This window comes from Cebus imitator, unplaced genomic scaffold, assembly GCF_001604975.1.
Source record: "Cebus imitator isolate Cc_AM_T3 unplaced genomic scaffold, Cebus_imitator-1.0 Scaffold59, whole genome shotgun sequence".
NCBI lineage: Eukaryota > Metazoa > Chordata > Mammalia > Primates > Cebidae > Cebus > Cebus imitator.
In genome coordinates, this window is record NW_016107374.1 from 1,067,656 (window position 1) to 1,086,349 (window position 18,694).

General features: G+C 38.4%; 1 protein-coding gene across 2 annotated transcripts in view; it reads right to left on the reverse strand.

The window, feature by feature from the left end:
- ATXN10 (ataxin 10) overlaps positions 1-18,694 on the reverse strand; it is a 166,993-nt gene that overhangs the window by 129,543 nt on the left and 18,756 nt on the right. For both annotated transcript variants that reach the window (XM_017529465.2, XM_017529467.2), the window contains 3 exons: positions 16,088-16,170; positions 9,682-9,778; positions 7,472-7,630 (listed from right to left, as the gene is read on the reverse strand). In XM_017529465.2, the coding sequence (XP_017384954.1) occupies positions 7,472-7,630; positions 9,682-9,778; positions 16,088-16,170 (339 nt within the window). The remainder of the gene's footprint in view (positions 1-7,471; positions 7,631-9,681; positions 9,779-16,087; positions 16,171-18,694) is intronic.

Here is an 18,694-nt window from a genome sequence, read left to right on the forward strand (position 1 = left end):
AAAAAAAAAAAAAAAAAAAAACTTCATTTATAAAAAGAAGCAGTGGGCTGGATTTAGATCATGAGCCATAGTTTGTTAGCACATGTTCTAGCTGATTTGGATAGAGTGATGACCAGGACAAACTCCAGGGCCTTATGGGGTTAGTTCTACATTCCAGCAACAAACAATAACCAAGAAAGCAATTAAGATTTCTATAATGTTCAGTAGTAGCAAGTCTAATTAAACAAATGAATAAAAGTAAAAAGATACAGGTTTAGAGGAAACACTACTGAACATAAAGTGCTGGGAAGGTCTCTCAGTAGAAATGACAGATATTTCAACAGAGACCTAAAAAAGCTAGCCATGCAAAGATCTAAGAAGGTTCCATGCAGAAAGATAACAGGTGTAAAGATCCAGGACAGAACAAACTTGGGGTATTCAAAGTAAAACAGTAAGACCAAGTGGAACTAATGAGCAGGAGTAAAAGTAGTATGACGAGGTCGTCAGTCAGAAGCCAGGACACGACAAGTACTTTGGATTTGCTTCTAGGTTGCAATAAGAAGGCACTGGACGGTTTATTTAAGCAAGGGGTGACAAGAGTTACAGTAATTTTTAAAAGGTCACTCTGTCTACAGTATGATGATTCAGAGGGCAAGAGGAGAGACAGAAAGATGAGTGAGAAAGTTCCGGCAGCAGTAATGAAAGGTATCTATGGCAGAGGGGGTGTGCAGTAGGTGAAAGTGGAACACATTTTAAAGATAAGGCTAATGAGTATAAATAAGTGGGTGTGCATGAAAGAAAATCAGGACTCAGGTTCCAGGCCTCAGCGAATGGGTAAATGGTGACGCCCGTTACTAAACGATAAACACTGGTGGAGCAATGGCAGGTGTTATGCGTGGGGAAAATCAAAAGTTTGGATGCAGGCTTGATACGTTTCAGATGCCAATTAGGAGCACATAATAGGAGGCTGTAATGTAAATCTGTAGCCTCAGCAAGAGGTCAAGGCCAGAGACATAAATGTGGAAATCATCAATTCAGAAGAGGTATTTAAAGCTGTGGTATGAGGTGAGATCACCCAGAGAATGAGCAATAATGGAGAAGAGTGGTCTGAGGACCAGACGTGAGCCATGCCAACCCTGAGCAGGCAAGAACAGGAGCCAACACAGGAAGCAGGAAACGTGCCTTACAACAAAGCCAGCACGGGAGAAAAATGAGACAAAGATGAGACAGATACGACATCTTTCAGCCCCTGGATTCACTGTGCCTTCACCCAGTGACCCTAGGATTTTTCGGTTGTATAAGCCAATAAATTCCTTTATGTGCATAAACCATCTGAAGTGGGCTTCAGTCACTTAGATTCAGAAGAATCATGACTAAAATAATGCTTATCACATACCAGATTTATCTTGCTAAGGATCTAATAACAAACAACACTAAATCCTCCGTCACAGGGAGCTCACAGTCTAATGGACAATTAAATGTGCTAAGCGCCATCAAAGTGGAATGCATGGCTGTTGTGAGCGAACAAAAGAGGGGCAACAGATTCAGACTGCAAGAGGATGGACAATTATGTTATCTTCCTAATATCTTTATACTTACGCTGATAATAAAATGTATATGCATAAGGCAAGACACATTCCTAGAGCATACAAAATAAATCAATTAGATAACCCAAATATTAACAAAAAAGAAGGCTTTGCTCCCAGTGAAAACTTCATTTTTGTAGTGAAACTGAGTAAAAGTTCAATGGATTAATAAAAGTTTACGCTGGGGGCGGTGGCTTACGCCTATAATTCCAGCACTTTGGGAGGCCAATGTGGGCAGATCACCTGAGGTCAGGAGTTCAAGATCAGCCTGGCCAACAGGATGAAAACTCATCTCTACTAAAAATATAAAAAATTAGCCAGGCATGGTGGTGTGCCTGTAGTCCTGGCTACTGGGAGGGCTGAGACGGGAGAGGCACTTGAACCCAGAGGTGGAGGTTGCAGTGAGCCAATATCGTACCACTGCAATCCAGCCTAGGCAACAAAGTGAGACTCTATCTCAAAAAAAAAAAAAAAAAAAAAGTTTATACCAAAAGAGGCTAAAACTGAAACAGTTCATGTCTCACCTTTGAAATGCAGACTCCTCTCTGAAAATTGATAATTTTCATAATACATGACATGGTATTAATAAAAAAGGAACAGGCCCATGAGTTCAGCATTGCTTGCAATCCCATCTCTGATATATGCTAGTCGTGTGACCTTGGTCAAGCTGGTTTACTCTGCTTGAACTTTCATGTGTACAGAGTGGTAAAATATAATTCACAGGATGGCGGCAATGTGAAAATGAGATGACACAGACAAAGCAACCAACACATCACAGGATCAGCACGAGGCAGTCCTACCTCTTTTTCTACTGTGTAATTCTGCACTGACTGACCTAACCTACCAGTGCACATTTACTGGGCTTTCAGATTTAGATGAACTCAAAATAGAACGCTTGGATTCATCCAGGGTTATCTAAGAGCATGAAAACATCTTTCACACCTACAAACAAAAGAACAGACATTTTTGGAAAGACATGAACCCAATAATACAAACCAAGTAGTGCCAAAGACTTTCTCGCCTACACTTTCCTGTGTCTCTAGTATACTCAAATTAAAAAACCCAAAGTTATTGGAATCACATTTGCCCTTTTCTAAGAAACAAGCAAAGGAAGGAAGGAAAACAAAACGAAACCATGAATTCTAACACCATGTAGTTTTGTACTATTTGATACCTAGCTCATAAAATGCAGGGGAGAGAAAAGGCAGAAAGTGGATTTTCTCCAATTTCCAGGGATGAGGTTATATTTAACAGCGAAAACAATTTTGTCAGAAGCCTCTGGATATTCTGTGATCTCATTGTTTGCTACAAAATGCAGAGTTCCTCTCACTACAAAATCAAAGTATTCTGCACCTGCAGAAGGGATCATTTGGCTACTACATCCATCCTTTGCTCCTTTCTTAATTCCTTCCAGTGGTCTCTGATAACTTTAACTTAAGCTATTAATAGATTTTATATTTTGCCCTTTATGACCTTTTGCCCCTTATTCGAAGCTGCTAAATAAATAACTGCAGATGATCAAAACACAGACGAGAGGTACTTAACAAATAAAACAGAACTCAGCTACAGAAAATTTCTATAAGTAAGCGGACTCTAATGGTTGATCCTGACATGTTACATTTGTATACAAAGGGAATTTTTCTAAGTCAAACACATCATATTATTGTATGTATCAACTTCTGTTTGTTTGCAAATTGTAACTGAAATACAAGTGAATAATCAGAAAAATGAATAATTTTTAAATTAGGTATAATTTCAACAGAATGATAAAAGAGTACACTGAAATAAGCCAAAATTGAAAAAGCTCATACCTCACCCATGAATGCAAGTGGGATTGCCTGCAGCTCCGGAATTACTCCCTGGGGAAAATCTGTGCCCTAATCACACCCTAACCTCTATGTGCAAAATATATGTAAAAATAGATTTTTTTAAAAATAGGGAGATTAATTAAAACATGAACAACAAAATTTGTGATAAATTTTATACTGAGAAAGGGTGAAGGCATCAAGAAGGTATAACAATCATATATACGTAACAGAGCCTGAAAATAGGGGAAGCAAAACCTGACAGACTGAAGGAAAAAAAATGGACAATAATTCACTTTCAATAACGAAGAGAACAACTAGAACAGAAGATCAGCAAGGAAATAGAAGATTTAAACAACTCTACCAACCAGCTAGCCAACCAGACCTAATAGATATCTACAGAGCATGCCAGCAAAACCAGCAGCATACACGTTCTTCTCAAGTGTACATGAAACATTCTCTAGGACAGACCATCTGTCAGGCCATAAAACAAGCCTCAGTAATTTCAAAAAGAATGAAATCATATAAACTGTGTTCTCTGGCCACATGGAATAAAATCAGAAATCCGTAACAGAAGGAAATTTAAGACATATACAAATTCGTGGAAATTAAACAAACTCCTGAATAACAAATGGATCATAAGGGAAATTGGACTATAATTTGAAATAAATAAAAATAAAAGCATAAACATCAAAATTTATGGAATACTAAATTATGGGATGCTACAGCAGTTCCTAGCAGGAAATTTGTAGATGTAAATACCTATGTAAAAAAGACAGAAGATCTCATATGAATAACCTAATCTTCCACCTTAAGAAACTAGAAAAAGAAGAGCAAACCAAACCCAAAGCAAGCAGAAAAAAGAAAATAATAAAGATTACAGACAAAATAAATGAAATAGAGAATACAAAACTAGTAAAGAAAAGCAACAAAACCAAAAGTTCGTTCTCTGCAAAGAGCAAAAACCCTAACAAACCTTTAGCAATAGCAAACAAGAAAAAAGAAAAGACCCGAATTACTAAAATCAGGAATAAAGAGGGGACATTCCTACCAACTTATGTAAATAAAAAAGTCTAGAGTTTACTACTATGAACAATTTGTGCCAACAAATTAGATACCCTAGACCAGTGGTCCCCAACCTTTTTGGCACCAGGGACTGGTTTCAAGAAAGACAATTTTTCCACAGACAGGGGTGGGGGATGGTTTCAGAATGAAACTATTCCACCTCAGATCATCAGGCATTGGTTATAATCGAGTCTCATAAAGAACGTCCGACCTAGATTCCTCGCATGCGCAGTTCACCATAGGGTTCGTGCTCCTATGAGAATCAAACGTGGCTGATGATCTGACAAGAGGTGGAGAAATGTTCGTTTGCCTGCTGCTCACCTTGTGCTGTGTGGGCCTGTTCCTAATAGGCCACGGACAGGTGCTAGTCCACAGGTCGGGGGCTGGAGGACCCCTGGCCTACACCAAAAGGACAAATTCTTTGAAACAAACAAACTACCAAAACCGACCCAAGAAGACAACAATCTGAACAGACGTGTAACAAGTAGAGATGGAATCAGTAACCAAAATTCTTTCCGTGTAGAAAGCCCAATACCAGATGGCTTCACCAGTGAACACTACCACATATTTAAAGATGAATACCAATCCTTCACAATCTTGGAAAAGCAAAACAAAACAAAACCTCATTCTGTAAAGTCAGGATTCACCTGATACCAAAATCAGAAAATCGCAAAAAGAAAAAACTACAAACCAATATGCCTTATGAATATCAATGCAAAAATACCCAACAAAATATTAACTGAATCCAGCAACATATAAAAAGGATTACACACTATGAACAAGCAGGATTTATTTCAGGAATGCAAAGTTGATTTAAAGTATAAAAATAACTGTTGGACAAAATATTAAGAGACTAAAAGACAAAGCTATACGAGCATCTCAACAGGCACAAAATATATTTGATAAAATAGACTTTCATAATAAAAACATTCACCAAGTAAAAGAAAATCAGTACAAGCAGAAAAAAAGTTTCTCATCCTGAGCAAGGATTTCTATGAAAACCCCACAGGCAGTAACACACTGAAAGACTGAACACTTCCCTGCTAAACTACACATATGTCTGCTCTCAGCAATTTTATTCAACACTGTATTGGAATTTCCAGTCAGGGCAACTAGGCAAGGAAAAGAAAGAAAAGGTAACCCACCGGAAAGAAAAAAGTATTATCTCCTTGCAGATGGCATGGTCCTGTACAGAGAAAATCCTAAGAATCACACACACACACACACAAAAATACTAAAACTATAAATAAGTTGAGCAAGAAAGACTGCAGGATACAAGATTAATATACAAAAATCAGTGGTATTTCTACACATTAGCAATGAATAATCCAAAAATGAAAGAAAACAATTCCATTTACAATAGCATCAAAAAGAATAAAATACTTAGAATAAATTGAACTAAAGATATGCAATACTTATAGACTAAAAACTACAAAACATAATTGAAGAAAATTTAAAAGGCCTAAATAAATAGATGACTATCCTCTATTCATGGATCGGAACACTTAATCAAGGTAAGATGGCAATATTCCCCCAAATTAGTCTATAGATTCACAAAATTCTTATCAAAATTCTAGCTGCGTTTTTTTTTTTTTTTAAACAAATTGAAAAGTTGATCCTAAAATTAATATGGAAACACAAGGGATCCAGGACCAAAAAAAAAAAACTGAAAAAGAACAAAGTTGAAAGACTCACACTTCCTGATTTCAAATTTTACTATAAAATTACAGCAATCAAGACACTGTGGTATTGGTGAAGAGAGAAAATGGAGTAGGGGGAAAAAAAAACGCTGAACAGAGCCTCAGGGACTTGCAACACAACAGAAGACTAACACTTGTGCGTTCAGAGTATAGGGGAACAGCTCTACATAGTGCCCTGGTGACCTTAGCCATATCCATATATACCATGCATGCCAGAGCCTGAACAGTGGCTAATCTGAGTCTTGCATGAATACCTTGTAATCCTCCTGGAACACGAGATGGGAGGCCTGAGGCTTCTGGGGCTGTCTCCATTTTGCTCTTCTGTCTCCTAAGGGAGGCTGTCGTGAGACAGGTTCTGATGAGTTTTGCGCTAATGAGGTACAGAGCTTTCTGCCCTGCCCCTTTCAGCATATAAAGCATCTTTAAGCAGTCAAGAAGGGCTCCTCAAGAATGGAGTATCTCACAATTCACATCCTAATCATCCATGTCCTTGTGGTGTCTGGGACAAGAATCAAGAGGAGCTAGCCCCTTTGGCTTCCTCTTTTCTGTCTATATAAGTAACAAACTGTCTAAACCTAAAAGTGGATTGCTGTATCTTGTATAATTTTCACTGTCCCAACAGTTGAGCCACAGCCCTGGCCCTGCCTTGGACTGTGTGTGGACCTAAAACATGAGGAGTCCCAAAGGAAGCGTAGAGAGAACAAGGACCTGAAAAAAGTATTCAAACAAATAACAACCAAAACTTCCCCAATTTGGCAAAAGACATATATCTACTGATTGAAAAAGTTGAGGAAACCTCAAAGAGTAAGCCCAAAAAAATCTACACCAATACCGTAATTAACCTCTGAAAAGACAACGAAACATCTTAAAAGCAATCAGAGAGAAATAGTACATATGTATGAGAGGTGGCAGTGTATTATGTATGGGGGGAGCAATTTAAATGGCAGTGACTATCTCATCTGCACAGATGCTCACAAGGTTCACACCAACCTCTGATCTAATGAACTATCTACTGCAGCCACAACAGTCTGATCTGTACACTTCAAAGGTGCCTAGGCATTTCATACTGTTTATTCGTACACCAAGAATGTTTTTTCCGCTCCTCACCCCCTTAAAGAATTCTCTTTGATCTTGAAGGTTCAACTCAAGCCTCACTTCATTCACCTCTTTCACAAGTTCTCTAGACTCTGCTCAAAACCATTTCTAATTTTGTCAACACATGTTAAGTTTTAACTTACTGTTCAATTATCACAATGCAAATCTTTACTTAAAACCTCTACAAGGAAAGTGATCTGTCAGGATGTCCTAAAGCAATCAAACTTCTAACAATACTTACGGCCATTCTGATTCAGGATGTCTTTGGTAAGCATCTATGACATCAATTGCAATATTGAGGTTTTCTTCCAGTTCTTTCATTCTTTCATGATTAAGGGATGTAAACAAAATCATTGAAGAGTAGGCAACAATTTTTTTGTCTGGATGATTTAAGCAAGACCTTCCAAACAAGGAAATGAGATTGTTAGCCCAATTTGGTAACATGATAAAATAAAACACAAAAATAACAGTGATTCCATTAGCAAACATACTAATACTTTTAAGGATTTACGGAAGAATTATACCACTTTAAAATAAGTAGGTTATTTACTGTAAAAACAGTAAATATAAACTTAGTCACAATAAAAAGTATCCAAAATATTAAAGTTGAAGTTGACTTAGAACTCAGAAGGCAAAAAGCAAATAACTTACCATTAGAGAAAAAGATTAAAATGATTACATTTATAAAACACGAAAATGTTCATCTTGTTAGGAAGAAAAAAAATCAACAGGTACAAAATGATACCTCAATAACTGCTGGCACTGCTTTAATAGTCCTTAGGGGCAAGATGCACAGGAGAGACGGTACAGTAGGGCAGGAAATAGAATTTGGAGTCCAGACCCTCGCTATAACTCCCAGGTGACCTGGGGAAGGTCACTGACACATTGATTGTCAATTATATCATGGGTTATGCAAGATGGCAGAATTTTGTTTTCATTTAAACTTCATAATACTCTTCTGAAGGGGGTATTATTCATATATTTCAGATAACGAATTAGCTTCACTTGTCCCATAGCACAAAGCCAGCAGCTGACAAAACTAGAATTCAAATTTGGTTACATCTGTCCCATAAATGCATAAAGAGTGAAGGCAAAGAACCTCTCTTAATATGTCTTCTGATATAAAAAAATGAAATACAATAACAAAACCTTCTCTATCTCATAGGGCTTTTGTGATGATCAAATGAGATCATCTAAAAGAAACATGTTAAGACTTCTCTTACTGTCCTACACTTAAGCCTCTCCCTTGCTTTTCTATTACACTCTGGATTTACCCTAATTATCTTAGTTTTTAGATCAGAACCTACGTGGCCTGTTCCTTTGTTTCCCCAACCAAAGAATGAAATCTTCAGGAATAATGAATACATAAGTTACCACTATATTCCAATCATCTATCTCAAAACCTGGCAGACATTAGCTGTCCAAAATGGTTTTTCTTTTTTTTTTTTTTGACGCAGAGTCTCACTCTGTCATCCAGGTTGGAGTGCAGTGGCATGATCTCAGCTCACTGCAACCATCACCTCCTGGGTTCAAGCGATTCTCCTGCCTCATCCTCCCAACTAGCTAGGGTTACAGGTGCATGCCACCACACCCAGCTAATTTTTTGTATTTTTAGTAGAGACAGGGTTTCACCATGTTAGCCAGGATGGTCTCGCTCCAATTTAGATAAATGGACTGGTTATCCACATCTGACACTGATAAATGGACTGGTTACCCACTTCTTACACTGACAAACTGATTGTTTATCCACATCTTACAATTCTCCCTATCTTCCAAACATACGGCATTGTGCTGAGCCTATAGGTATTCAATACATAAAGAATTTTAATTCACTGCCCACACTTTGATGTTTTATGTTTAATGTTTCTCAAAAATTTTAGTGTCCTTAACAATATTACTTACTTTATCCATGACCTTTATTTTCTTAAAATGAAACTGACATACAATCAAGGGTTCAAGGGCTCAAATCTTAAGTGTACATACTTAAAGTGGTGAGAAATATTACTTCCTTTCCATTTTCCTTCTTGCCTCAGTAACATCCTTCCGATACTATCTGTCACTAAACACAAGCCATCTACTAAACAGTAACACAACGGAAAAATTTAAAAAGGCCCGAATAAATGTAGAGAAGCTCCATATTCATGAACTTGAAAACTCTATACTGTTAAGGTAGCAATTCTCCCCAACCTGATCTACAGATTCAACGAACAAACTTTAGATACATACACATCCATGTAACCACCACCAAGGTCAAGATGTAGACTACCACTTCCAGGACCCAGGTCTTTCCCTAATGCGCTCTCCCAGCTGATATCCACCCACCAGGAACAACTACTGTCCTGAACTCCATTACAGTGGGTTAGTTTTTCCTATTTTTGAACTTTCTATAAAATGGGAAAATATAACCACAATCTTTCCACAAGTTAGAAAAATTCTTATAAATATACTCACAAAAACAGTTCTGGGAAAGCATGCACCCAAACAATAGACTGGGAATCTTCATTCCGTGAAGCAATGTTGCCTAAAAACTGCAGGCCACAGCGAAAAGCTAAGAATATATAAAAGTTAAAAAATAAATAAATAAATGATTAAACACAATGAATAAATAAATACATCTTAAGAAATAGTCTCTATGTGATTAAATAGAAAGTTTCTGCTTGCTTCTTTTTTGTTTCTTTTAAAAATTGAGGTCTCTCTCCACAACGTCACTTTGGAAATAACGTGAATATGCCGTGGCCGGGCGGTGCCATGGTTCACGCCTGTAATCCCAGCACTCTGGGAGGCCGAGGCGGGTGGATCACTTGAGGACAGGAGTTCAAGACCAGCCTGGCCAATATGGCGAAACCCCATCTCTACTAAAAGTACAAAAAATTACTCAGCCACGAAATTGCCTGAACCCAGGAAGCAGAGGTTGCTATGGGCCAAGATCATGTCACTGCACTCCAGTCTGGGCGACAGAGTAAGACTCCATCTCAAAAAAAAAAAAAAGTTAATATGCCTTACCAAAACAATATACTCTGCATACAAAATTAATTAACTTATCGGCTGGGTGCGATGGCTCACACCTATAATCCCAACACTTTGGGAAGACGAGGGTAGGGGGCAGATCACAAGTTCAGGAGTTTGAGACCAGCCTGGCCAACATGGTAAAACCCCATTACTACTAAAACTACAAAAATTAAGGCCAGGCGTGGTGGCTCATGCCTATAATCCAAGCACTTTGGAGGCCAAGGCAGGTGGATCACTTGAGGTCGGGAGTTCAAGACCAGCCTGACCAACATGGTGAAACCCCGTCTTTATAAATAAATAAATAAATAAAATAAAATAAAAATAAAAATACAAAAATTAGCCAGGCATGGTGGTGGGCACCTATAATCCTAGCTATTCAGGAGGCTGAGGCAGGAAGAATTGCTTGAACCTGGGAGGCAGAGGTTGCAGTGAGCTAAGATCGAGCCACTACACTCCAGCCTGGGAGACAGACTGAGACTCTGTCTCAAAAAAAAAAAAAAAAAAAAAAAATTCTACTGAATATTTTAGAATATTAACACTCAAATCTGTGTAAAACTTAATATGCAGAAAAAGCCAATAGTATAGGTTGATCTAAAAACCAACTGACCCAAGAAATCATCAGGCACCTAAGATTAATGCTCAGGATCAGAACACAATTCTGAAAAGGAAAAGACTTAAAGATGTCCTAGACACAGGAAAAGAAATCTCCAGACAGGTACAAATGACAGTTCACCTTACCAAACAGCTTCCCAACGGATCTTTAGGTAAATACTGCAAATGTTACGAAGACCCTCAAAAGTCCCAACATTATTTTTACAGATTAAGAAAGAATAAAGGCCAAAAACAACACCAATAACTCAATTAAAATAACTCATCCTTGTGTTTACAAAAAATTTGATGAGCATAATATATTTGTCACACCACTGCAATTATTCCCTGAAAATAATACTCTAAATATTATTTTGACAATGTAATTACAGTTCTTACCTCAAGTGTGGTAACAAAAAACTGGCACACATACCCTGCTAAAAATCTACCTAGAATAAAGTTCTCAACAGAGTCAAAAGAGTATATGCACTTTGTTAGGAACGAGAATACTTTTTAAAAAATTATTTGTATTAAGTTTCAACTACACATCATAAAATGTTTTCTAAGTTTCACTGTTGAATCCAAATTGCATTGCTGAATTCCAACTAAAATTCAGACATTTCACTAGCTGACTTTTTCAAGAAGATGATGAGAAATATTACTTCCTTTCCATTTTCCTTCTTGCCTCAGTAACATCCTTCCGATACTATCTGTTACTAAACACAAGCCATCTACTAAACAGTAACACAACCGAAAAATTTTAAAAGGCCCAAATAAATGTAGAGATGCTCCATATTCATGAACTTGAAAACTCTATACTGTTAAGGTAGCAATTCTCCCCAACCTGATCTATAGATTCAGTATCATCCCTAGTATCTCCAAGCATAAAAAACATTTACAACTCCACAAGAAATAGAGACAAACAGCCCAAATAAAAACTGGACAAAGAACACATGTAGGCATTTCTCCAAAGAATACTTACAAATGGGCAAAACTACTTGAGCATTTGGAAAATACAAATCAAAACCACAATGAAGTGCCCCCGCTTCACACTCACCAGGATGACTACAACCCTGAAAGAGTCAGCGAGGATGCAAGAAATGGGAACAATCACACAGTGTCGGCGAAAAGTAACATGATTCAGCTGCTACGGAAAACAGTCTGACGGCTCCTCAAATGTTAAGCACAGAGTTACCATCTGACCCAGCAATTCTATTCCTAGGTATGTACCCAAAACAATTAAAAACAGATAAACAAATACATATGTCAGCATGCTCACAGGTGCACTGATACTCATGATAGCCAAAAGTGGAAACAACCTAAATGTCCAACAAACGATGAATGGAATATTATTCTCTCACAAACAGGAACGAAGTCATGATACACGCTACAAGGTGGATGAACCTTACAAACATTATGCTAAGTGAAAGAAGTCAGACACCAAATGTCACATCATTAACTCTATGATTCCATTTATATGAAATATCCAGAGTAGGTAAATCCAGAGACAGAATGCAAAATGGTGGTTGCCAGGGGCTACAGGGAGGCAGAAAGAAAGCAACTGCTCAATGAAAACAGGGTATCCTTTTAGGATGATAAAAATATTTTTAATTAGGTAGAGATGGTAATTGTACAACACTGTGAATGTACTAAATGCCACTTGATTGTTTACTTTAAAATGGTTAATGTTATGTGAATCTCACAACAATAAAAAATAATTAAACTCACAAAAATGCAACTACCTAAATTAAGAACAACTCAATATACCTAACATGCATATGTTAGGTATATTGGTCTGTAAGAATATATTGGTAGGCCGGGCGCGGTGGCTCAAGCCTGTAATCCCAGCACTTTGGGAGGCCGAGGCGGGTGGATCACGAGGTCAAGAGATCGAGACCATCCTGGTCAACATCGTGAAACCCCGTCTCTACTAAAAATACAAAAACATTAGCTGGGCATGGTGGTGTGTGCCTGTAATCCCAGCTACTTGGGAGGCTGAGGCAGAAAAAGCATTTGAACCAGTGATGCGAAGGTTGTAGTAAGCTGAGGTTGCACAACAGAAAACAAAACAAGACAAAAAAAAAAAAAAAAAAAACAAAAAAAAAAAAAAAAAAAAAAAAAAAAAAGAATATATTGGTATATAGGTCTGTAAGAATCTACCCTGAGTAGTGAACATGAGTGAATAAAGAGCCAAGCCAACAACCAAACAACCCATTTATTCCTCAATGACAAACTGGTTCATGAAAGCAGTTTCAGATATCTGCTCCTTTAAATTTTTTCTTAGGTCATCTACCTGCTTCAGTGAAAATTAATCCTGTGAAGAAAGGATGAAGTAATCTTCTACCATATATTGTAAAAACTAAATAAATCTTTTGAAGCACATTTGGGATAGAGTAGAAAAATGAGATAATGGACTGAGGGGGACATGGAGTCAAAGGAAGTTATTTTTAAATGAAAAATAGGAGAGCATATTATATGCTGATGAAAATGATGGAGTAAAGAGGAAAAAAAGAGGCTGCCTGACAGCAAGGGGATAATTTCAGGAGAAAAGCTTCTGCGTGGGCAAGTGGTGATGAAATCCAGCACATGTTGGAGGGGCTGGCTCCCCTCTAATAGTTATTTAATCACAGCATTTGTACAGCACTTCCCCTTTGCTTCTTTATTTAGGATGTATCATTCAAAGAGAAGCCTCCTTCTGCCCACCACAGTGCTTTAACTCTGGACTGCCACACTGCCTGCCCCATCAGGATTACCAGTTATAAGACACAGTACATTCTGAACTTTCTGACTGAATTACCATACCACACAGAGATCTCAAAATAGCTGCCCTCCCAAGCGACACAGTGAAACACGGACTTTACTGCTAATTTATAATTCCCCAATTTTAAGTACTGATGCTTCCATTTTATTATAAAACGGAACTACAGAAGTTATCTTTAAATATATAGTACAGCAAAAACATTTCACAGCTAAATCCTACATCCTTTCAATTTCTTGAGAATATTTTTTAAATTACTGATGCTCAAAAAAACTTGGAGATGTATTTTGTGTGTGAATTCCTAAATGATGTAATTAATTTTAATTACCATTTCCCAAAGGAAGGTTTCAAAATCAAATAGCAAGATCCAAAAATTTTTAGCAAATTGAGTTTAAAATGAAAACATTAAGAAATCACAGAAATCAAACCAAGCCAGGCAGTGCCTCTAACATGCTAATTTAGCTTATTTCACCTGTGAAAAAAGACCATCACCCCTAGTTCTTATCTATCTACCAAGAGAAGCACACATATTAACATTAATGAGAATATGCCTCATGTTATATGCAAAGTACAGGCATTAAAATTGTATATAAAACAAGTTGTAAGTCAAATCATATTTTAAATATGGCGACTTCTCATTTAAAGGATATATTCATTGAATTATCAGGTAAAGTTATTACTACAGCAACAACAAAATTTAACCTATAATCTAGTAGATCTAACTTACCCACCTGGAAATTTACATTAAAATTTTATTTATTTATTTATTTATTTATTTGAGACAGGGTCTTGCTCTTGTTGACCAGGCTGGAGTGCAATGGCATGATCTCGGGTCACTGCAACCTCTGCCTCCTGGGTTCAAGCAATTCTTCTGCCTCAGCCTCCCGAGTAGCTGGGATTCCAAGCATGCAACACCATCCCCAGCTAATTTTTGTATTTGTAGTAGAGAAGGGATTTCACCATGTGGACCAGGCTGGTCTAGAACTCCTGACCTCAAATGATCTGCCCACCTTGGCCTCCCAAAGCGCTGGGATTACAGGCATGAGCCATCACGCCTGGCCTTTGTATTTTTTTAGAGACAGGGTTTCACCAGGCTGCCTAGGCTGGTCTTGAACCCCTGAGCTCAAGTAATCTGCCCACCTTGGCCTCTCAAAGTGTTAGGATTACAGGTGTGAGCCACAACACCCAGCCAACATTAAGATTTTATTATCAAATAATTTAGGTTTACCCATAGAGTATTTCAATTCCTGAGACAAAGAGATCATATATTAAAAATCCATGTTTTTACAAAACATTATGTTAAGATAATAGCCCCTGTTCAAAGGAAAGGTGTTGATGCTAGAAGAACAAAGACCAAAACCATTCTACCAATGAGTCTGAAGAAGCTTGGTGTTTCTCTTAATCCCAAGTCAACAACCATTAACCATCAGAGCCAAGTTCCCTTTTCATCACACTAGATACTTGACTTAGACACTTAATATGTGGCTTCCCTCAACGGAATGTGAGCTCTCTAAGGGCAGAGATTTTTTTTGTCAGTTTTGGTCACTGTTCGGATCACACCCAAAACCTAGACTAGGGCCTGGGCCTGCCACATTCATAAATATTAAAAGATGGCCTATTAGTCTTACCACAGACTGGGCAGCTTAAACAACAGACATTTATTTGTATACAGTTGTGGTAGCTGGAGGTCCGACATCAAGGTGTCAACAGAGCTGATTTCTTCTGAGGTGTCTCTCCTTGGCCTGTAGATGGCCGTCTTCTCCCTGTGTCTTCACATGATCTTTACTCTGCGCATGGCCATGTCCTAATTTCCTCTTCCTATAAGGACACTAGTCATATACCCTCATTTTACCTTAATTGCCTCTTTAAAGATCCTACCTCCAAAAACAGTCACATTCTGGGTACTGGGGGTTAGGACCATGCTATGATCTGAGTATCTGTGCCCCTCCAAAATTCATATGCTGAAATCTAATCAATCTGCAACACGCTAGTATAAGATGGGGCCTTTGGGAAGTGACTAGGTCATGATGGTAGAGCCCTTGTGAATAGGATTAGCGCCCTTATAAAAGGTGCCCAAAGAGCTTGTTTGTGCCTTCTGCCTTCCACCTTCCACCTTCCCCCATAGGAAAACAAAGCAAGAGGCACCAATCTATGAAGAAGAGAGCAGCCCCCACAAGACACTCAATCTGCTGGTACCTTAATCTTGGACTTTCCAGCCTCCAGAACTGTGAGCAATAAATTTGTTGTTTATAAACTCCCCAGCCTAAGGCATTTTGTTATAGCAACCAGAATAGACAGATTTCAACACACAAATGTGGGAGGAACCAAATTCAGCCATTCAAGAAGGGAAGTTGCTACAACTTTATAATTCTTTAATATTAAAGTTTCCCCATCTCATGAAACAGAGAACATGTGCTTCAATTAATGCTGTTAATACTCAAAGTACTGGTTTTGAACCCTTTATAAAGATATAAATAATCCATGGATTATATTGCATGCTACCTGTCAACAGAGATTCCTGCTCCACTCGCAGTTCACGAAACAGGAGAATCAAATCAACAGCAACACCAATCGTATCCAAGTTCCTATACCAGGTTTTTAAAAAAAGACAAAGTTAGACATGTTCCTTCATTCATATATTGTCTATGGCTGGTTTTGCACTATAATGGTAGAGCTGAGAAATCTGACAGAGATTAGAAAGCCTAAATTATTTATTATCTGGCTCTTTATAGGAAAAGTATAGCAATCCTATCAGTAGGGGTTTTATTTACGTGCAGAGCCAACTGCTTTCAACAGTTTTCTTTAAGCACTTCCTGAAGTTTCCTACGACTCAGATTCTTTGCTTTATTGTATTATGTCCCATTCCATGCATTCTTGGCAAAAACAATCCCAGTCCACACAAAGTGCAAAAGATGCAGAAAGATCTAGGCCTTAATAGCATCATGCCTTTTGATTAACTCTTTAACAACTTAAAAGAAAACATCAGAAAAATATGTACTTGTTGCAGTCTGACTGGCTCAGAAACACTGGCCTTAGTTAAGCTTGGCCACAAAGTCTTTACTAGAATCTTTGTTGTATTTCTTTTTTTTCTTTTTTTTTTTTTTTGAGTCTCACTCTGTTGCCCAGGCTAGAGTGCAGTGGCACGATCTTGGTTCACTGCAACCTCCACCTCCCGGGTTCAAGTGATTCTTGTGCCTCAGCCTCCTGAGTAGCCTGGATTATAGGTGCGCACCACCATGCCCAGCTAATTTTTGTGTTTTTAGTAGAGACGGGGTTTCACCATGTTCATCAGGCTGGTCTTGAACTCCTGACCTTGTGATCCACCCACCTCGGCCTCCCAAAGTGCTGGGATTATAGGTGTGAGCCACCGCACCCGGCCACTTTGTTGTATTTCTAACTAGAAAATTACGTTCTGAAAGCAGCTGCTCTAAATGGTTGAAATTTTCCTTTAAAAATCAATAGTGAAAAATAACACAATCCTAGAAGGGAAGAGGCAGAAAAACTAACACCCTTAAATGTTCATTTTCATTTCAGTCCAACCATAAGTTGCATGCAATAAAAAGATATCACAAACAGCCCTTGCTTTGCTGGCCCTACCAAAAGATCACTGATAACTTATTTGCCATAGTATTTATTTTTGTAATGGCCAAATTTTTATAGTTTGCACATATTACTCAAAACCAAAAATAAAAATTGACTGCTTTGAAAGAAAGTAGTATTAACATAAACTTGTATTATATATTCATTCCTAAGGCAGAGGCAGAAGCATTTAATGTTTACTGAGCACACTATGTGCACTTGACATTTACTGACCACACTATGTGCATTAGGCATTTACATAAGTAATCTCATTTGCATCCCATAACCAGCCTGTTTGGAAGACATTGCTTACCCAGTTTTACAGAGGAGAAAACTGATATTCAGGAAGACCAAGTCACCTGTCCAGGGTCACATGGCCATGTAAGGATGGAGCAGTCATCCACAACAGGACCAGTGTGTAAGGCTCAGGACAGCAAGTGCTGACTGCTTTTGAGCTTAAGCTTTAGAGTCAGATGTCTGGATATGGAGAGAATGTTCCCAGTCTCTCTCACTTAACAAGTGACTCTCAGACAAGTTATTTAACCTCTCCAAGTTGCAGTTTTTTCTTTTGTAAAAATGGAAAAATTTCTTGAGTTTGTTCTAAGAATCAAAGAAGATACTACAAGTAAAGCACTTGAGACAAAGCCCAATGCCGAAGGCAGGCTCACCAAACGCTTGCTCCCTTCCCCACCAAGGTTAGCCAGGCACAAAGGTGTACTTGCCAGCCACAGTCAAAAGTTAGTGCTAAGGCTCTCCTTTCCCTCCCCATCACACTACAGCATCTCCTGACTGGAAAAGGACAGAAGAAACTAGCCTTCTGGCCAAATGCTTCTAGCTTATAGCTAGTTACATTTTAGAATGTTGACTATTATCATCAAGATTATTATTGTTTCTATCCATGTATCTGCAAATGGATGGCAGGTCTGGTTCAGTACTGAAGTTACATGACTCACTTTTTACTCCCTCTCCTTTGATCTTAAAAATCTCATTAATCATGTCAAAGCCTCGAGTCCCTCAAATGGCTTCTGGACCAGCCCAATCTCACCCATCACAGCAGTGACAGGGAAGCCTGGAGGCTCTGTCCACATTCAATTCCAGGAAAGAAAGTAAGCATCCTGTTTGTGGCTTCTGACTTCAAGTAAAAATTTTTAATAAAAAGCAGATTCCACAAAGTCAAACAAGAAAGATTCTGGGTTCTGGGAGGAGAGAGTAACATGTAAAAGCAAAGAACAGCACTGGACAGCTTGCCTGCTCATGTTTTAACTACTTTTAAAAATGTGCACATTGCCGGACACGGTGGCTCACGCCTGTAATCCCAGCACTTTGGGAGGCTGAGGCGGGTGGATCACTAGGTCAAGAGATCGAGACCATCCTGGTCAACATCGTGAAACCCCGTCTCTACTAAAAATACAAAAATTAGCTGGGCATGGTGGTGCGTGCCTGTAATCCCAGCTACTCAGGAGGCTGAGGCAGGAGAATTGCCTGAACCCGGGAGGCGGAGGTTGCGGTGAGCCGAGATCGCGCCATTGC